The 21,412-nt window shown below is 47.6% G+C and overlaps 1 protein-coding gene and 1 long non-coding RNA gene across 15 annotated transcripts in view; one reads left to right on the plus strand and one right to left on the minus strand.

Moving 5' to 3' along the window:
* The window catches only part of LOC106724565, a 66,089-nt gene that overhangs the window by 35,724 nt on the left and 8,953 nt on the right, over positions 1 to 21,412 (minus strand). For 11 of the 14 annotated variants that reach the window (XR_001360405.1, XR_001360403.1, XR_001360398.1 and 8 more), the window contains one exon: positions 1,386 to 1,497. The exons of 1 other annotated variant lie outside the window; for it this stretch is intronic. This is a non-coding gene — a long non-coding RNA (uncharacterized LOC106724565). The remainder of the gene's footprint in view (positions 1 to 1,385; positions 1,498 to 21,412) is intronic. 2 more of the 14 variants (XR_001360408.1, XR_001360402.1) reach the window with 2 other exon arrangements.
* Positions 4,664 to 5,279, plus strand: LOC102256381 (small integral membrane protein 12). Its single transcript, XM_005885092.2, has 2 exons — positions 4,664 to 4,673; positions 4,779 to 5,279. The coding sequence occupies exon 2, from the start codon at positions 4,784 to 4,786 to the stop codon at positions 5,060 to 5,062; it is 279 nt and encodes a 92-aa protein (XP_005885154.1). The 5' UTR covers positions 4,664 to 4,673; positions 4,779 to 4,783; the 3' UTR covers positions 5,063 to 5,279.

The following is a 21,412-nucleotide window of genomic DNA, read 5'->3' on the forward strand; positions in this document are numbered from 1 at the left end:
CTCTCTCTCTCTCTCTCTCTCTCTCTCTCTCTCTCTCTTCCTTTCTCTCTCCCCAAAATCAATTTTAAAAAAATGTGTGCCCAAAGTTGCATGGCTAGGAAGTAGTAAATCCGGGTTAAACACTCAATAATACTAATTGACTTCAGGGGACAAGAACAATATGAAAGAAATAGTAAAGATAATCCAGTCTCAATCAGAAGTAAGCTTTTAGCCACAGAAGTCCTCTTTGATTACTTGGTGAAAAAAAAATGGAGGGTAATAGGTAAAACAAACACATATCCTGAATGTTTCATTGCGTAAAGCTTTGAATACTGCATTGGTCAAGATGGGCTAATTGTGATAACAAGTGATCCCAAAAATCTCAACAGAATAAAGGTTTGTTTACTGGATTATTTAAAAATAGAGGCCTGGTGCACGAAATTTGTGCACGGGGTGGTGGTGTCTCTCAGCTCAGCCTGTACCCTCTTCAATCTGGGACCCCTTGAGGGATGTCCAACCACCCGTTTAGGCCCAATCCTAAACGGACAGTCGGACATCCCTCTCACAATCCAGGACTGCTGGCTCCCAACTGCTCACCTGCCTGCCTGCCTGATTGCCCCTAACTACTTCTGCCTGCCAGCCTGATCACCCCCTAACCACTCCCCTGCCAGCCTGATCGATGCCTAACTGCTCCCCTGCAGGCCCAGTTGCCCCTAACTGCCTTCCCCTGTTGGCCTGGTTGCCCCTAAATGTTCTCCCCTCAGGCCTGGTCACCCCCAACTGTCCTCCCCTTCTGGCCCAGTCACCCCCAACTGCCCTCCCCTGCAGACCTGGTTTCCCCCAACTGCCCTCCCCTGCCGGCCATCTTGTGGCAGCCATCTTTGACCACATGGGGGCAGCCATCTTGTGTGTTGGAATAATGGTCAATTTTCATATTACTCTTTTATTAGATAAAACTAGAGGCCCATTGCACGAAGAGATTCATGCAATAGGCCTTCCCTTCCCCTGGCTGCCGGCACCAGTTTTCCTCAGGCACCCGGGACCTAGGCCTTCGCTGCTCCGGCCAGAGCCTTCAGTCTTCGCTCTGCCGCCTCGCCCTTATGTATGCAAGTTAATCGCCATCTTTGTTGGGTTAATTTGCATACTCTCCTGATTGGCTGGTGAGCGTAGTGGAGGGATGGTCAATTTACATGTTTATCTATTCTTAGGTAAGATAATAAAGGCTTATTTCATGTTCATGTCACATTTTAATGCATGTCAAGGTTATCAATCCAAGCCAGAATTCAGTGCCATGGCTCCATTTAACTTTAAGTGAGTAGATTATATGTACCTAGAAGGCAAAGGAAACAGGGTTTGGTAAACCCCACCAGTCTCTAACATCATCTGCTGTACTAGTCACCAAATACCTTTTCAATCTTCCTTCCATACTTATCCTGTAACCAACCACATCCAGTTGAAGCTCAAAATCACTAATGATCTTTCATCAGGTTTCCTCCTTGTGGTCCAGTGACCTATGAACTAAAAAGTAAAGTTACCACCCAACCACTTACATATATCCAGTATACAATGGTGACACAATGGCAGAGTAACAGCTAATTAAAACCCCTATTCAGAAAGGGGGAAACAAAAACACACAGCCATCATGGTCCATAGCAATTCTGAAATCATGGCGCGAGAACATTATAAAGGCCTCAGATCAACCTCCTTTATTAGACCCTGATTCTGCTTTCTAGTAAGAGTTCGTTTTTAGTCATTCTCTGTCACCTCTGACTCTTCCCTCTTGAATGAGATCTCTTTTTGATTATCCACCATGACCAAATCTAAAGTGGGTTTGGGGGAGCATGCATTCTTTGAGGGTTGCCCATCTCCTTCTACCAGACTCCTGCTGGTGTAAGTATGCTGGCCTGAAATTTGTTTTAGGTCTCAATGGTCAAAAGCTTTTTGAATCCAGGTTCATGTTTTCTTAGCAATTCACCTCCCTTAAAAACTTGGTAGAGTTTTGTTCCATTTGCTTCAACTAAGTTCCATGTTTCAGTGCACACACAAAGTTCTTTCTAAAAAGTGTTTTCCAGCCTAGCTTGATTCCTTGCTTTCTCTTCCTTGGTGCCTTCTCTCTTAATGGCAACCATGAAATTATCTGAAACAATAGATAAGAAGGCCACTTTCTTATTCTTATTTGTTTCCACTTGGCTAAGTTACTTTAACTGAAAAATTTTAGTGGGTCTTGCTGCTCAAAGCCTTTTTGCAGTTTTATCTCTAATCAGGTAGGTCTAGAAACAGTCAGCTTTTCCAATTTTATCTCTTATCATTTAGGTCGAGAAATAGTCAGCACTTGCAATTTTTTTACTGCTACAGAATTTTTACTTTCTCTCTCTTTCTTTTCATTTCTACTTTCAAACTGCTTTAAAATATTACAAATATGGTTACATCAATTTGAGAGGAGAGCAAAATGTGTGAAGCACACAAACAATAATGCAACATGAACTTCATGAAGAAGCTGAACCTCCTCATTGGAAATGGTAAGGAAACTGAGAAAAAAATGCTAGCTATGGCATTCAGAATTCAGAATGTTTATCATAAATTCCTACTACCACTGGAGGAATTAATGGGAGTTATTGCCCATGCAAAGTGGTTAAGAGGCTACCTGAGGAGAAAATGTTGGCTATTTTATGTCACTGATCATTCCCAGCCCACTCACTGGAGAACAGAGATCATAAGGCCACTATGACAGAGCTATGAAAAACATAATATAATCAAGTGGGTTCCCCATCACCCCCAGCTTCACACGTAACTCATGGAGTCATTCAGGAGCACACAGCATGAAGTTCTAGAAAATGCATAATAATGTGGCTGATTTTTACAACTCTGAGGGTTCTCCTCCTATAGCTGAGCCAGTATTCAAAAAAGATCTCTACGTATGTAAGTTAAAAGGTGGGAAAGAGTGTAGGCTGGGACACCATGGAGGCATCTCTGTATCGATACCATTGAAAGATGTTCTAAAGGGTACCATTGTTGGCAGTGGAAAGGAGACAAACAGGATATATTTTAGAGGCAGAGCCAGTGGGACTTAGATATGGGGAGATAGAACAAAAAGGACTCAAGGAAAATGCCTTATTTTTTTTAAACTTTATCTATAGCTATGCTCAGCAAGACCCAAGCAGCAGAAAGGTTGTCTTAATACTATGGAAAAAAATACCATTAGACAGTCAACAATCAGTAAATCACAAAACCCTGATGAGTAAGTTGGAAGGGTGAGGGAGGAAGCAGATAAACAAACTCATTCATAATGACAGGAAACAGCCCAAACCTAAGCGCCCAGAGACAAGGGTAGAAAAGTCTGAACAGACAGCATTGGTTTATATTATTCTGTATCCTGCTGAAGTCACCAGTGGATCTTAAACCGAGCAATGAAGCTTCAGGAATGGGAATCAAAGCCTAAAGAATCAGCAGCATTTTCAGAGCACAAATAGATTGGTCTCCACAGACCAATGTGCTAGACATAGCGCATCAACCTAAAGTGATTTCCTAGAAGGAAAGTGAAAGACTCCCTCAGCTGTAGACAAAGATGAAAATCCAGGAAACCAATTATATTTGAGATGGGCCCAAATATGTTTGAAATGGGAATATTACATAGAATCATATTTTTCAAAATGGGAATGAACAGTGTGTACTCATCTTAGCCAAGGAATGAAACACTGGTGACATTAGTAGCCTATGTCAGCAAACCAAAAGATTTTGACAAGAACAACCATCTCACTGATGTTGTCCTGGGAGATGGCTACGATAGAGAACTGCAAAGCATAATGAAGAGTTGGGCTAGGGAGCATGGAACTTGTCTGGCTTCAAATCCCAGGACTGACACTTGCCAGCCATGTGACCGTGGGATGATGATGTCATCTCTTTGTATCTGAATTTCTCTGTGAATTTGAAAGGACAATGGTAGCCACTGCATAGGGTCTCTGAACAAATTTAATGAGAACAAATTTCACGTATGTAAAGTGCTTAGGACGGTGCTTGGCACAGAATGATATTCAATTAGTGGTAGCAACTAGCTCCCCTCTCTAAAGGGAAAGAACTAGAAGCTGAGAGATGACTAAGGAACTTACCTAACATCACACAGCTGAAATGTGGCACAGCAGGGTTTTAATTCACAACTGTCCTCCAGACCCCAGGTGCTGAATCCCTATCATATACCAATCCACTCCCACACTGAATCTGGACTGGCACTGTGACTCAATTTAACCAAAGGAAGGCAGCAGAAGTGTGCCAGTTCCAGGAGGGCCTGGCAACCTGTGTTTGTGCTATTGGGAGCCCTGAGCACCCATGAATTAAGTCAGATCCATGGAGACAAATGGAGAGTCCAGAAACCATGCAGAGAGAAAAAAGGCTCAGACATTTGTGCCAGCTGAGCCCAGCTTTCCAGCCATGCCCTCCAGGCACCAGACACATTAGTGTATCTGTCTTGAGCATTCCAGCCCAGCCACCCTCTGACCACAGCCCCATGGGAGATCCCAAGCAAGAGCAATAAAAGAACTGTCTAGCTTAGCTACAGTGCTGAGGACTGTTAAATTAAACAAAGAGGCCGTTAGACTGAGGTGGCTTTGATGCCTTAGTAGCCTATGTCAGCAAACCAAAGCCTAAGCCTGTAGCTGCCTCACGGTTAAGAAATCAAAACCTGGGACGCTGGGGCTCAGGTGAACACGCGGGCCCTGCAGGCAGTTCCCTTCCCTGGGGCGGCTGCCTGGCCGCCCGTGGTCTTGGCGACGGCTCCTGACTTTGACCTCTGAGTTACTGGACAGACGTCATGTGGCCTGTGTTTTGGACCGTGGTGCGTACTTATGCTCCCTATGTCACATTTCCTGTGGCCTTCGTGGTCGGGGCTTTGGGCTACCACCTGGAATGGTTCATCCGGGGGAAAGATCCCCAGCCCGTGGAGGAGGAGAAGAGCATCTCAGAGCGTCGGGAGGACCGAAAGTTGGATGAGCTGCTAGGCAAGGACCACACCCAGGTGTTGAGCCTTAAGGACAAGCTGGAATTTGCCCCTAAAGCTGTCCTGAACAGAAACCGCCCGGAGAAGAATTAGTAGAGGACACAGGGCCATATGGGTCCTTCCATAGGCTGTGACTGGTCCTGCCACCATGTTGACCCAGCTCCAGAATCCACATCTGATTTGCGTTGTTGCTTATTCTGGCCCCTCGGGCACCACCCAGCCACACACATACTGGGTGCTCTTCTACAGCCAGGCACACGGACACACTAGAAGCTGAGGGGCCAGTGAAGAGGGTGCTCTTCTACAGTCAGGCACACGGACACACTAGAAGCTGGGGGGCCAGTGAAGAGGAAGGCCCTGGAGGGATCTGGCCTGCAGGCTGCATCTGTCGTATGGTGGGCACAACTGCCCAGGCTTCTGGGTGCACTTCTGGGAGTAGTGTTATGAAATGAACCTGGGCTGTCAGTCCCTGCAGGGAGGCAGTTTGGCCTCAAGCTGAAGTGCATGGGATTGGGGTGTTGCCTTAAGAGAGATACCTCATGTCTACCTCTCGTTTGCATGGGAAGATTTCAGAAATCTACCTGGTTCCTTCCCTCGTTTGCCCAGTCCTTTGTGCTCACTCTTGCTGAAATCCTGTCCTACCAGCTCAGGAAAGGGGGGGACTCGCTGGGGAAGGGCTGTTCTTGGCAGCCCAGGCTGTTCACCTTGGGGTAGGTGAATCTGCTTGAAAATAATCACCATCTTGCATCCCCCCATCACTGTATAGTGCAAAACTTGATTAAAGTGGCATCTGAGAACCATACTGATCTAATTCTATCTTCCAAATGGTGTGTGGGGTCTCCTCAGGAGTTATTCAAGGGCAGGCATTTCAGGATTTTAGGTTAGGATAACATTGGCCTTAACTAAGGACTCCAGGGTCCTGGAGGCTTTGTTTTACTAGTGTGGTTGCCCTGGGTCCTGGAGGTGGTGAGTCCTGGAGGCCCAGGTTCCCAGAGGCTTTTCTATCATGGTAATAAGAGGCTTATTGGACCTTTCAGGATCTAAATTAGAATACACCAGGGTGCTTAACAGTTGCTATCAAATTTTCCAATTCCACACACACACTTTTCCCTATAAAAATAATCGATGTACTTAAAAGAACATTTGGTAGGGATTTTTAAAAAGGGCTCTAGTACAGCTCCCCGGGGCTCTAATACAACTGAAAAGCTAACATTTTGTTATGTTTTTAATAATTTCCCTATTGCTGGAGGACATTTAGGTTGTTTCTGGTTGTTCACCAGTATAAATAGTGCAATGAATATATAAGGCTTTTCCTGAATTTTAGGTTAAATGGTAGGAATAGTAAATGGCATTTTGGATGAAATGGGATGAGCAGTTTTAAGGGTCTCAACACATAATATAAAATGTCTTTCCTAAAGAGTTGTAGAAGATTATACTAGAAGCTACCACTTAAGATGCCTCGGGGCCCTGGCTGGTGTGGCTCAGTGGGTTGGAGCATCGTTCTATACACGGAAAGGTCATAGTTTCGATTCCCAGTTAAGGCATATATCCAGGTTTTGGGTTTGATCCACACAAAGGAGGCGGCCGATTGATGTCTCTCTCACGCTGATGTTTTTTCTCTCCCTTTCTCTCTAAAATCATTAAAAACACCCTCGGGTGAGTGTTAAATAAAAAAGGTGCTGCTGTTGCGGTTGGAAGCGGGTGAGAGCTGAGGGCAGGAAGAGGCACAATAACCTTTTGCCTCATGTGGTCAACTGACGTATAACCTACGTGAGCAAAGGCAGGTGATGCCCGTTTGACGAAGAACAAACTGCCTTTAAAAAGGGGAAGGATCTGAGGCCTGATGGTGTTACCAGGTGAAGGAAGAATTCCTAAACAGGTGGGAATACCAGCTGTGGAATGAGAGGAGCTGGGAGGAGGTGGAAGGTGGTGGCCAGAGAGGAGAGAACAAGTCCAGTTGCCCAGGCCTAGTGGGAATGTTGACATGAGCTGCTGTTAACTTCTCAGGGAACAAATCTGATCGGGAATATGGAGGAGTGTCTGCTACCCAAGTAAGGATGGGATTTCTGGTTACCAAAGGATATGCCAAGCTCAGATTGTGTTTGCCTTGTTTTGGTACAGACTCTCTCCTTGTGTCATTGGTGATACTGTATATGGATTTCTGGATGGCATGAACCTTTTGGCACTTATTAGTCTTGGGATTCTGCTGCCCAGAGTTGTGAAAACCAAGGATACAATCCACTCTCTGAATGCTCCTTAAAGAACTTATTTCTGTCTGCACTTGGGATTCTGCTGCCCAGAGTTGGGAAAACCAAGGATACAACCCACTCTCTGAATGCTCCTTAAAGAACTTATTTCTGTCTGAAAGTGCTATTAGTTTCTCAAGGAGGCTGATAATTATGGAAGGCAGCCATAGTGAAGATAAAGAAACCTTGGGCTGGAATTCAAGAGACTTATTCACTCAACAAACACTTACCAAGGCCCTGGTGCAGGTAAGGCAAAGTAGGTGCACGATAGAATTACTAAGACCAAAGAGACCAGGATCCCTACTTCAAGTTCTACCCACAGAGCCCAGCACAGGCCTGAGCGTGCAGCCGCTTTTCAACAAATGTTTGTTAAACCAAGTCAATTCTACTAACTCAAAAGTCAATTCCCTCTTCAGCGTTTAGATGCCAGTTTAGTCAAACAAAAAACAGTGGGTTACAGCAGCACTTCTCAAACTTTAATGTGCATAACTGTTCCCTGGAGCTCTTGTCAAAGCGCAGATGCTGGAAGCTTGGAAGGACCTAGCAGTTGCATTTCTAACAAGCTTCCAGCATCACTGGTGCCCGGACCACATTTTGAGTAGCTAGGAGTCTGCTGATCTCTCTGGGAGAGATTCTGGATACAACCAAGAGGTCCTCCGACTCTACATTTTTTAAGTGTAGAAAACACTAGAGTCTAACTGTGGAAAAAGAGAAAGAGAAGTGACGGGGCCTGGGCATGGTGCCTGGGGCGGATCCAAGAGATTAGCAGAGGTTTCTGGAGGCCAGCAGGAAAAGCCCACTCCTGTCACAACGCACAAACAAAGCTTTTGGTGACTGTAAAAAGAATCAGGGATAATTTTGCTGGCTCAGAAGGCTCTGTGTCTTAATGATTCTTCCTGTTTTTCTCAGCCTGACCCAAGAGAATGAGAAAACAGCCCTGGTGAAGGTCAGCCGAGGTCAGAGAGGTCCCTGGAGAGGACTGCTTTCAGCTGCACTTAGTGGGGGAAATGGGGGAGACAAACAGAGCCCCCACACACACACACCAAGCCTACCTAGTTCTAGCCCTACTCCTTGACTCATCCAGCCCCATACCAGGGTATCAGGGTGACAGGGGTCCCAGGATGGGGAGCTCTGCACCAAGTCAACGCATTCAATTCCACGTTCATTACAACCGCTGAGCATGCCAATGTGCTCCACACCCCACAGGATGGCAGGACAAAACAGGGTCAAGGCCCACCAGAAGCTCACAGTCTAATAAGGGAGGAATGGCGTAGTCACAGGAAGACAGATTACAGTGCAGAATGCAATCAGAGCACACAAAAGAGACCTGCAAGCAATACAGAAATTTACAGAAGCGAGAAATCAAATTCCCTTAAAGGCATCAAGCAATGTACCTGGAGCAGGGCACATCTGAAACTCAAAGATGGGTACGAGGCCCTCAAGTGAAGATGGAGATGAGGTGTTCCAGGTAGGGGGAGGTAGGAGAGAAGGCTCAGAGGAAGGAAGGTGTGTGTTCAGCGTGGAGTTTGGTGTGGCTGGAACAAGGACATATGTGGGAGAATAGACTATTGTGGAGGAGCTGGGACATCGAGGGAGCATCTTTAGGGCCTTAGGTCTCTTTCCCATCATAAGGTCTGACAGAAGCCCCACATATACACACACTTACCTGGCCCAGGTTTAAGACCACACCTGCACAAATGGTACCCAGATTAAGCATGGCAATTCCTTTGCTCAACAATTTTTATTGAACCCCTAACATGTGTGAAGCACCGTTCGAGGAGTTGGAAATACAGTGGAGGCCAGACATGTTTCCAAGAGCCAGACAAACAATGAGTAACACAGGAACTGAAATCAGAGAAGTCTTTGGTGTGAATCCAAGCTGTGTGCTGTGAATGAAAGATTTCACCTCTCTGGGCTCGGTCTCTGCCTCCCTGTTGGGCATAATTATACCCATTGCACAGGATGGTTGTAGAACTTAACCTCTAGGGGGAGACCTCAGACTGTGCCAGGCACACCACAGGCACTCACTGCCCATCTGTTCTGTATTCAGTCACAAAGAAAGGAGACTGGAATAATCTTCAAGGTCCCTTTCAGCTCTAACATTCTGCATCAGCCGTCCTAAGACTCCGTGGCACCTGTAACTGTGCCCACTGACTGGGGGGGCTGGCACATCCCAGAGAGGGAGCCTCTATCCCTCCCTGAGAGAGAAGCCAGGGTGGCCAGAGAGAGGCTGGGGGATCAGGTGGTCATTCATCAGGCTGCCGCCCTCACTGGCTCTGGCGCCGGCAGGCCAGGCAGCGCTCTGGCTGCTTAGCTGGCCGGATCGATTGGCTTCCTCACCACTCCACAGACCCGTTGCCATGGCAGTGAACCTCAAGGGACCTCTAGGAAAGGCCAGTACTGAAGAGGAAGGTTCTGTTCTTCTGAACCCATCTGACTTAATCTTGGTTGATTTCAGGGTCCTGGAAGGAGACATAACAACAACTGCAATTTACTGAGTGCTTTTTCAAAGCCAGACAACATGTTAAGTGCTTTTCATCAGTTATCTCATTTCATATTCACAATGACACTGTGAAATAGGTGTCTTCGCCCCCACTCAGAAAAATAGGAAACTGAGGTTCAGAGAAGTGAGTACCAATATAACTGAAGTCGGGACATGGTTGTGCCCCACCCTCCCACCCCCAAAATTGTATGTTTATGTGCTTGTCCAGATGCCAGTCTTCCCAGCCACCTGAGCCCCCAGGGTGAACATTCCTGAGGGCTCAAGAAGACAGCTGTGGAGAACTGACACTCAGAGTCCCTCTGAGACCTTCAGGACAAAGCCAGGTCACACTGACAATGAACTACTCAGCCAGCTGCCCCAAAATATGTTCTGGAATTTCCTAATGCAATCCCAATCTCAAATATTCAGCCTGCTTTGAGAGAGAGAGAGAGAGAGAGAGAGAGAGAGAGAGAGAGAGAGAGAAAGAAATTTTGGCATCCATGCTAACACATCTCCCAATGATCTCTTACATTGGGAAGCAGCAGGCTTTGACAACATCTGTCAGACCCTGGCACAACATTCAATTCTAAGGAGCAAGGTCCCTGTATGTAGGCACAAGGTGGTGACTGGCAGGTTGTGGCTCTAGCTGCAAGGCTCTGCCCGACTGGAGGGGGCACATCCAGGGCACCCAAAGAAGTCAGCTCTCTCCCTAAACTCAGATGATGCTGGGAAATGCAGTGAAAGAACAGCTTGGCTTTCCTTGCCTGCCACCCACCCCCTCCAGCATGACTGCTGAGCTGGGAACCCATGATGTGGGAAAATCCGGCTGGCTTCAGTGGCCCCAGACATCTGGATTCCCTAACCCCAGGCAGCCAGCTGAGAGCGGGGCCAGCGGGCGCAAGGAGGCTTGGGAAAGCATTTGTAGGGACTTCTGCCAAGTTATGTCCCTCCTGAACAAACACACGTCTCCCTATCTAGGGGTCACTCGAGCCATGTTTATGTATGCCTAGACCATCCAGCTGATTAATTAATTAACTCCCTGGGTGGCCTTTGGCCCCTAAAGCCTTCACCCCTTGGGGCCTCAGTTTCCTTATCTATAAAATATTAGACTGGTTGGTTTCTAAGGCTCCTTCCTGCTTTGACTCTTTCTGATGCTGGGATTCTATTGTAAAGAACAGGATAAGCACAGGGTTGGGAGCCAGCACTCTGCCAGTGTGGCCACATCCCTCTTCCTTCTGTAGTCAGGTGAGGAGTGGACTAGAAGACCTTGAAGTCCTCCGCAGCTCTGTAATTTCCGAAACCAGAAGACGTCGTTGACAGACCCACTCCAGGCCACCTGCATGCATTCTACCACACTTCCAAAACTGACACCACCCAGCACCTTCACCGTAGTTCAGGCCGCTAGTTCAGGCCGACTGATCTCCCACCCGGACCATTGCAGTAACCTCTGAACTGATCCAGCAATGCCCATCCATTCTCCTCAAGGCATCAGATCTGACATATTAGCCCCTGTTGATATGGATTCCCATTGCTTTTAGGATAAAGAACAAAAACCTTCTTGCGGCCTGCAGGACCCGGAGGGCTAAGTCGTCTAAACCTTCAGCATCATGTCCATCACCTTCCCTTTCCCTCAGCACACCAGTCACCTGGCTTTCTCTTACCACCTTAATGGACCAGGGTTCCTAGCCCCAGGCTCTTTGTTCTTGCTATTCCTTTGCCTAGAAACCTGACCTGTTCCTTCTCTATCCTACCCTATTCTTCAACTAGCAAGTTTCTTCTCTTCCTTTAGATTCTCACCTCAAGCATCCCTGCTCATGTGTCCTTCCTAGAACTTGCCAGGCAGCTCAGATGCCCTGCTTAGACTTTCCCTGGGACCGTACCCTTTCCTGCACAGGACTGTGTGTGTGTGTGTGTGTGTGTGTGTGTGTGTGTGTGTGTGTGTTTTCATTATTGTGTGGGCACATTGATGAGATTATGTTTTCTCTCTTCGTCTTGCCCCTAGTCTACAGTCAATGCATATTCCCAAGATGGGCAGATGGAGCGGGGGTGTTCAGCCCTTGAGGGGTGGATGGCAGCTCTTTCAGCAACGCTTAGCAGAAACCACTATGTCAGCTCTGATCTAAGACTTTGAGGCTCCTGAGGAGACGTCCTGCTGACTACTGGGAAACTCTGCCCCAGGCAAGCCTGTGACTTAAAGTCAACTGTGGGCTGAGCTTCGAGTTCATTCCAGCAGAAGGTGCTCACAAGTCCACCCCGGAGACCTCTGGTGCTGGCTGCGTTCCCAGCCGGGCAGACAGAGGGACGGCTCCAAAGCATCAGTCAGGCTGAGGGGAACAAGGGGGTGGGGAGCCAGAGATTATGCTGCAAAAGCAAGATGTTATTCTTAGGAAATGTCTAAAGTACCTTCCCCACCCCCTTCTTTCTACCAACTTACTTGCACTGATCATTCAAGTGTAAATGTAGCCTCCTCCTCCTCCAGGGAGCCTTCCTGCACTTTCCCATCTGGACAGAGGGCCCCATGCTGTGCCTCAACACCCCCAGGCATCCCTTTAGCAATGTACTCAGTACATTATACTGAAAGCATATTTTCACATATGCCTCCCACCAGATTGAAGGCTGCCTGAGGGAAGTGGCCTAGCCTTTTTCATCTTTTAGCTTCAGTACCCAGTGCCAAGCACAAAGCTGTCACTAAGAAAAGTGTCTGTCATTGCATAGAGGAGAAAACTATGTCCCTGAGAGGAAGAGTGTCACATCCCCAAGGTTGCACGACATGTCACTCACTGTCAGAACCAGGCATATAACCCAGGTCTCCTAAATCAAGTTGACATCCTTCCCCATTGCCATCCTGCCTTCATAGGGATGAGTCCAGTTTGTGATTCTAGGGACCAGGGCCTCCAAAGACTTGGGATAGCGAATCATCCCTTTATTAGGAGGGTCCTGAAAGCAGGATTGGTGGACTGTCCCATGGAGAGAGCAGCTGTGGCTGTGTGTCCCCAGCTCACCAGCTGGAGAGGCTGACCCCACTCAGGATGAGATTAGTAGAAAACCCAACCTGTTCCAGCAGGTGGGGAGCACATTTTGGCGATCCCTCCTCTGCACACATGAAATCCATTTTCCAGGACATAGACTTATGGTCCTCCCTCCATGCCCTACCACCAATCAGATGCTGAGAATCAGCCAGCATTCACCAATCGTGTGGTCTCATCCAGTCATGCACCTCAGACCATAAGCTTCTTGAGGGCCAGGAGATTTATCTTAGGTTTGGATCATAGAATATAGTAACTGAAAGGGCCTTTTGGACTTACCTGGTCCCATCTTTTTATATATATATACCTGGGAAATAGGGTCCAAAGGGTGAAAGTGACTTTCCCAGGTCCCTCTATCCCACATCCCACCCAATGGTAAAGTCCCCAGGAACTGGGACAGTATCTGTCCCCATCATCACTGCATCTTCACAGACAAGCTCTGTCCCCAACACACGGAAAGGCTTCAACAAATATTGGTGTTTTGACTGGCAGGTAAGAACACTCCCCTTCGCTGGTCCTGCCCTTGACTCGGTGGAACCACTGGAAGGGGAGGCCGAGCATGCACCTGAGCTCCAGCTGAGGCAGGGAGAGGGGGGACACAGGGGCACCCCACAGGGAAAGCACTACCAATCTGCCCTACAGGAGTGTCCATCCAGGAGAGCTGGTATTCCAGTCTCATATCATTCCAGGATGCATTCGGAGGAGGAAGTCTTCATGTCCCTCTGATCCAGTCTGCTACTTCCTGAGCCTCCTGAGGGCTAAGGGACTGGAGGGTAGACAGGCGGGCAGTGAAGCTGCCACATGCTCCCACCCCAGCTCAGATCCTGTCTCTACCTCTTCTGGCAGGATGTTATTGCACAGTCCCGGCTGTTATTGTCAGGAGATGGGCTTTCCTGAACTCATTAAAAGGCCTCTGTCCTTTCTCCAGGACCAGCCCCCCTTTTCCTCTGTCCCCAATCAACACTGAGAGAAAGGAACCCTGGGGCAACTCCAGGTGGAGCGTGACAGCTTCCCCTCCCTCTCTGTTTCTCTACTTGGCTGGCCGATAACTATAAGTGTAGATGGCAATGGCCCCACTGGGATGTCTTTGTGTGTCAGGCAGTGCTAGACATTCATGGCCATTGTCTAATTTAGCCAATCAATGGTCTAATGGCCATTGTCTGATTTAGTCTCACTTTTACAGTAGGACAATCTGAGGCTCAGAGAGGTTAAATGATGTGCCCAAGGTCACACAACAAGAAGGAAATAAAACAGAGATTCAAACCCAGATCTGCCGACTCTAGCACCCATTCCCTGGCATGATCCCCTTGCTGCCTACCTAGCCCACGAGCTAGCTGTCATTCTGTGTAAATGGAGAACTCCAGTGAACGAAGGGGGAAAGGCCTTCCCAGGAGCCAGCATTTCCCCGCAGGGATCTAGAGGTCATGGGATCTCCCCTCCTCCCTGGGAAAGAACTGGAGTAACATGGAATAATGAGATAGCTCCCGTCTTGTTTGCTCAGGCCTTTACCAAATCTAGGCACTTCCCACTCCTGGAAGAGAGAGGCTCCTCATCATTCTTAGGCCAGGCTGACGAGGATGAGGATGCCCCAAAACTGGAGGCAAAAACAAGCATAATTTCTCTTGAGTGATCTTATGTTGGGAAGAGTGGAAAAGCGGCAGCCAACACACCATGGCTTCTTCTACGTCTGACTCCTGCTGGCTGGGTAATCCTGGTACATCACACTTTCCAGGGGCCTTACTTTCCTGGTTTGGGAATTGGGATAACGGCTCCACCACACAGGGTACAGCGTAAGTACCCAATGGTTCCATGGGCATCAACACACCTGATAGAGTGAAATACACAAAACTCTGATTTCATGATGTGGACATTTTGTTCTTTCTTTTTCTGTTAGGATAATAGGTTTGGGGCCTGAACCTGGAGTCAAATCTCAGTTCTGTTAGTCACTAGTTATATAATGGCAGATGAGTGTTTTAATGACTCTAAGCTTCTGTTACTTGATATGAAAAAAGAGAGAGAAATGAAAAGAGAGGGGCGGGGGGGAAGAGAGCAAGAGCAGCACAGGGGATTTTGGGCAAGGAGGCAGCCTGGGCCCACCTGTCAACAGCAGGGAGCTATCCTGACTCCTCACACCCAGCAGCTAGAGCCACACCTCCCTACCATAGAATAAAACAAACAAACAGACAGACAGACAGGGAGACAGGGAGAGAAGCATAGAAGATTCTCTTGGAATAGAGACATGATGAAAACCACAGACCTGCTTCGAGTGGCATTATCCTTATCACCAGATTGATGCCTGCTAAGTCCTTGCCCAACATCATCTCATTCAACCACTACCACATCCCAAAGAGGTAGGTACAGCGATGATTCCCAGTTTACAAAGAAGGAAACTGACTTGGAGAGGTTGAGTGACTTGTCCATAGTCACACACTGAGTGGCATGATTGAAACCCCAGAAGGACTCCACAGCCCACTTTCTTTAACACTCAGACTGGATCTAAAAGCCAGTGCCACCATTCACTGGCTGGGTGACCTTGGGAAAGAGCTCACCTTTCATGGATTCCCATTGTCCTTACCTGTGACATAGGTACAGATAAAGGCCATCATGGTGGCCTTGGGACCCTTTGGCCATAGTCCCAGCACAGTGCCTGACCTAAAAGGTACCTGGTGAGTGACATTCTTTCTGTCTCTAGTGTACATCAATTTTTCCCAAAACTGCTTCACCATAAGAATTACTTAACATAATTAACAAAAATACAGATTCCTGAGACCTGCCAACTCAGATTCCTGACAGAAGTCTCCTAAGAATCTGTTTGTTTGTTTTTTTAAAGCTCTCCATGATCCCTATAGCAAAGTAAGTTTCGGGCTCAGTGGGCCAGTGCTGACTGCACATTCAAATCACTTGGGGAACTTTTGAAAAATCCCAATGCCAGACCCCATCCAAGATCTACTGACTGAGAGTCTTGTAGTGGTTCTCAACCTGTGGGTCGCGAACAATGAAAATACATCCTGCATATCAGATATTTACATTATAATTCATAACAGTAGCAAAATTACAGTTATGAAGTAGCAACAAAAATAATTTTATGGTTGGGGGTCACCACAACATGAGGAACTGTATTAAAGGGTCACGGCATTAGGAAGGTTGAGAACCACTGGTTGGGGGTGAGCCCAGCCCGGTATCAGGGCTTCTCATCAGCTCCCAGGTGATCCCAGCGGGCAGCCAGGGTGGAGAATCACTGCTTGGACCAGTGCTGTCCGAAAGGACATTTCTACAGTAATCGCCATGTCCCCTACCTGCACTGCCCAACCCGACAAGTACCAGTCTGTGGCTGTTAAGAACTTTAAATATGGCTAGTGGGACTAAAAAGCTGAAATATTGCTATGGTTTCATTTTAAATCATGGAAATTTGACCAGTGACATAGAGCTAGCAGCTACCATGCTGTACCCTACAGCCTCAGACCTGGGAGTGCACACTGCCCCTCTGGATGACAGGCAGGGGCTGAGGAATGAAAAGAAGGTCCTCCTTCCTTCATAAAAGGGGTGAGGCGGGCTCTCTGAGACATTTTCTTGGAAATCAAAGCATTTTCATAATTGTTCTTGGTGGTCTGTTCCACTGGTAACTTTCCCACCGGGCCCCTTGCTTGGCTCAACTGGAGAAGGAAAACAGCCACCTCCAGGCTTCCAATGAGAGCCTTGAAGTTGCAGGAAAAGCCAGGGGGTGGGCCGAGGAGATGAGAGCTTCTATTTTAAAGACGTTTTCCTCTTTGGAATAAGCTCCATCCTCTAGTGGTGCCGACAGGGCAAAGGTTGTGACTGACATTGTGCTGCTGGACATTAAACAGCCTCCGAGGTCACCTGGCAGCTGGTGGGCACGTCCTGACAGACGGTCCTTAATCACTCGCCCTGCCCCTGGGAACCTTGAGGCCTGGTGGGAGGGGGCCAGGGAGGCCAGCTGGTGGTGATCCCCCTCCATGCCACTGCCCCTCCACATCACCCCTCCCCATGGCCTGTGGTGATGGATGTTTGTGAGTTAAGTGGACATACAGACAGGCAGGGGGTGCGGGAGACCAGACCACCAGGGCAACAGCACAGGAAGCTCTATGGAGTGTCTCCTCCCTGGTGTGAGCTCACTCCTGGATGACAAGCTGTGATTTCCAGCCAAATGTTTTCTTACCATCACCACACCTATTGGTTCTCTCTCCCCAGGGAGCAATTAGCAGGTCTTTCAAGGGGTCATCTTACTCTAGTTCCATTAGGGCCTGGGACCTTAAGACCTCAGGCCAGGGTCAGGGAGGGAATATGGACCTTGGACTGGTGGAGGTGCTGAGTCTAAGCAAGTCTCTTCACCATTAAAATGGGGACAGTAGTATCTGCTTCACAAGGTGGCTGGGAAAACAAAACCAGATGAGGATTTGTAAATAAAAACGGCTGGCAGGCAGTAGGTACCCAAGTATTTTTAAAATCTAAGCTTTCTTAACCTCTGTTCCTAGGATTTCTTAATCTTCACCTTGCTCTTTCCCTAAATTTCCTCTTAAGAACTGCAGTGCCCTAGGCTTTGACTTCTGACCCCTACAGATTTGTTACCCTAAGAATATCTCCCAAATACCCCAACAGCACTCAAGCCCCAGTGGGCCCCACACTATTCCCTACCTGGACTCAGTGAGCATTCCAGCACTATTTTCTCCACCAACCTTTAACTCAACTGGACAAACATTTGCTGTGTGCTTCTCAGTAGGGCAGCTGAGCACTTGTGCATGGAGTCGGGTAGGAGGCCAGCATTCAGTAAGCTCCTGTGCTCAGAGAACTCCAGCAGAGACAATGACACACATCCTCAGGGCAGTTTCAAAGCACCATCCTGACAACAGCTCTTATGATCTTCAAAACAGCCTTGTGGAAATTGTCACCATAATTCCTATCTATCAGATGAGGAAACTACTAGCAAGGTTCGGAGAATTGGAATGTCTTGCTCAAGTTCACAAGCATGCAGAGCCAAGCTCACACTCAGATGAATTTTTACTTCTAATGATATTCTGCATGCAAAGCACTCACGATAGGAACTGAATTGTGAATTCGTGTGATTGTGATCCAAATTCCATACTCTTTCCAACAGGAGGAAAAGAGCCTGTGTTTTAAAAACAGGCTGTGATTAAGCGCACACACAGATGTTCAGAGAAACCAGATATTAATATGTACATGCAAGACACAGAACTAGAGGCATGTTTTGAAGACCCTGGTAAAGAATGTGAGCTGGGCAACTTCAGAGAGAAGCTGGGACTTGAGTTGAGTGTGGAAGAAGGAGTAGGCCTTAGTTGGGAGGGAGGCGGGAGGAAGAATTAGACCTTTATAGGCACGGGGCCAAGTACTAGAGATGTAGAAAGGAATGACAAGGCTGCTGCCCTGGAGGAACTTACAGTAGCAAGGCCAGCACTCCTTCTGTGGGACTACCCGGGGAGGAAATGAAGGACAGTGGACAGCTCTAGTGTATGGTGGTCCAGGAAATTTAGGGTTTATATCAAAGGCAATGGGGTGGGGATAGGGTCTCCCTCCAGTCCCTTTGTCCCAGCCTTTGAATCACACTCAGGTCCTAGGACATAGCTCCCAGTCTCTTTCAGCTTCCTCCTCCACGCCCTGAGGCTCCATTACCCTGCAATTAATTGGAAAGCCACAGACTAAGGACAATAAATCCTCCTTAGTGACACCTCTGCTCCCCCTCCCTTCCCTTTTGTCCCTCCCCTTGGGCTGAAGAGGAAGCCTCCCTCTCTCTCCCTTTCACCCCCCTTCAAATCAGCTTTGTGGTTTCCATGGAAACCAGAGAGACCTGGCAAACAGGGGTCTCACAAATACATTGTTTGTGACACCATTTGGGATGGGGGAGACAGTGTGAAAGTGAGAAAGTAGCTTATAAATGCCTTCCCTGCCACGCAGCCATGAAATTGCTCTGAATTGGGAGAGCCTCAGCTTTCTGATTTCCACTTCAAAGGGGCTTTGCTGAATTAAGTCCAAACACAGCCCTAAAGGAACACACACACACACACACACACACACACACACACATCACACTCATATACACACTCACACATACATATATTCACACAGACGCACACATACACACTCAAATACTCACACACACAAACACATTCATCACCTTTACCAGTACAGCTGGGCTCAGTCCACTGAGAAAACAAACCTCTCATAAGATGGCCCCACCCCCTACCTCCCCACCTCACACCCCACTCGCAGGCACTGAGAACCCTCTGTTCTCAGCAGGTAGAAACCCTTGGAGACCTCCCAGAGCTGCCACGCCTTCAGCAGCCCCCAGTCCCCAGCAGCTGGTCCCTCAAGCCCTCTGGTCTTAAGACTCACCAATTGGGAACTAGCTTCTCAGCCCCTTTAAAGCCTGTGACAGGACAGTTACAGCTGCTGCAGGCTGGAAGCCCTGCCCCTCTGCAGGCTTGCCCAAGCAGACTCCAGTAGGAGCCATTAATCCTGCTCATAATGACAAAGGACCGTGGGCATGTGATAAATGAGAACAGGAGACAAATACTTTATCTCCCACATTGATAGGTCCCAGCTTGGAATCCAGATCGCTGAGAGTGCACTCAGCTTGGAGAGGGGTCCCTAGTACCAGCACTATTTCATTAAGCAGCCCAGGTGAGCGAGAGCACACAGCTTCTGTCTATGGAATGGATAACAAGAGCCCAGATGATTCTCATCGGCCATCACAAGACAGTCCAGAATTCTGGAGGGCAGTTCTGTTGCTTCAGCTTAATATTTTGGTCAGTGAGGGAATCTAGGGATTAGTTCTCATTCAGAGGAGTCTGCTTGGGAGTCCATTTATTTCTGAGCACAAAGGGGGTCATTGGTGGATTAACATGCAGGGCCATTGGCTCAAGCCCCTTGACTCTTGGCTTGTGAGTTTACTCCGTCCCTGTAGCTTGCATTAGTTCTCCACTCTTCAAAAGAAAAACAAATAAGTGAGCCCTCCTTTTCTCTGCCTAGGTCTCACCCCAGCATGGGGAGCAGAATGTCAACCTGGTCCTCCCTCCATTTAAATTATTTATCCCACACCTGGAGGGTATATGGACTTGGGGTTCCAACACTTCGAGGTTCCTAACCTGACTTCCATTTAATAGTGTTGCCCTGAGAAAATTCATTTAACTCTAAATTTAATCTGTAAAATGGGCATAATAACATAGCACCCTTCCCCAAGACAGTTGCAATGATTTTGGGGTAACATGCTAAAATGCCTAGCATAAGTGTGTTCAACACATGTTACCTCTCTTCAGGGCACTGGATAGAGGTAAATGGGAAATAATATTAAATATGACCTCTCTTGCCACATTTTTCATCTCAAGGAAGCACTAGATCTTACATATGCACACTAATGCCTACTCTCTCTAAACCAGTCTCTCCTTACCCATGAAAATTAATTTTTAACTCTTCAATTTTGAGTGCCTAAAGGACAGTCTCAGCACCAAGACCCAAGCAGAAACGTAAATTGAAATAAAAATTACTGTGGCTTACATACAAATAATTGAGCAATATCAAGCCTTGTGGAAGACTGAGGATGAGTAAAACAGAGATATCCTCTGCCCTGGGAACCATCCACCCAGGTTTCAATCCCAACTCTCCTCTGCTGGCTACCATTTCATGTTTGGCCTTTTTTTTTTTTTTCATCTTTCTGAGCCTCAGTTTTCTTATCTGGAAAATGGGGCTGATCACCTACCAGGACTGAATGAAGTAAAGCCCATGAAACACTCAAGCTCAGGAAATGTCTAGTATAGGACGTGCTTGATTAACTTTAGCTGAGGCTGCTGTGGCTGTTATTGTTATTTTTATCAATCCATCCCATTCTGGATTAATTCAGTCGCAAAAGTGACACAGTAGAGCTGTGAGGGGTGGTGCAAAGTGTCTGAGTGACCCTGGGAACTCACTTCCCCTCTCTGGGCCTTTGCTACATAAAGCAAAATGGAGAGATAAGACCCAGTGATCCTCTGTCACTCAATGGCACCCAGTGAACCTCTGTCATTCAATGGCTTCATGATATACTCAAGATCTGAGAGCCATGAACAAGAGAAACAAACAACAAAAAACACCAAGGGGCTCCTTAAGGCTCACAGTTCAGCGAGTCCTCCTACTCACCTTGGTTCTAGGACAGCCAACGTTTTTTTTTTCCAGAAAGCTCCTTTTTTTCCCATCGCTCCTCCCTGTGCCTTCCCCTCCTCCCTGCCCCCTTCCTCCTCCCAGGGAAGCAGAAGTTCCTGAAGTCCAGAGAGAAGGTCAGAGGTCTCCACCGGCTTGGCCAGGAGCCACCTGGACTGCTTCCTGCCAGGAGTCTTCAGTGAGCTGCTGCCCACCCCAGGGAAACCCAAATAAAGTCACCTCCCCACCCGAGAGCATTTTTCCCTTTAAGGAAAGGTTGTGTTTGGAGCCGAGAACATATTTATGTCTTGAAGGAGATTTCATCCAACCTTTTACGGACACAGTCAGCATCAAAGGGGCCCACCCAAGCCCATTTGCTACTGCTCTCAGGGGCAGACCTGGCCTGGATCCGAATAAATTACAAAGTCACTTGGCTTGTGATAAACCCTTTCTTTGTTCTTTCTTCCCTTCTTCTACCTCTGTGTCCCACCCAAGACTTCCTTGCTATGGCCAACCAGGCTTACAATCTAATCAAATTCTGTTT

This window comes from Myotis brandtii, unplaced genomic scaffold (genome assembly GCF_000412655.1).
Source record: "Myotis brandtii unplaced genomic scaffold, ASM41265v1 scaffold892, whole genome shotgun sequence".
In the NCBI taxonomy this organism is placed as follows: Eukaryota; Metazoa; Chordata; class Mammalia; order Chiroptera; family Vespertilionidae; genus Myotis; species Myotis brandtii.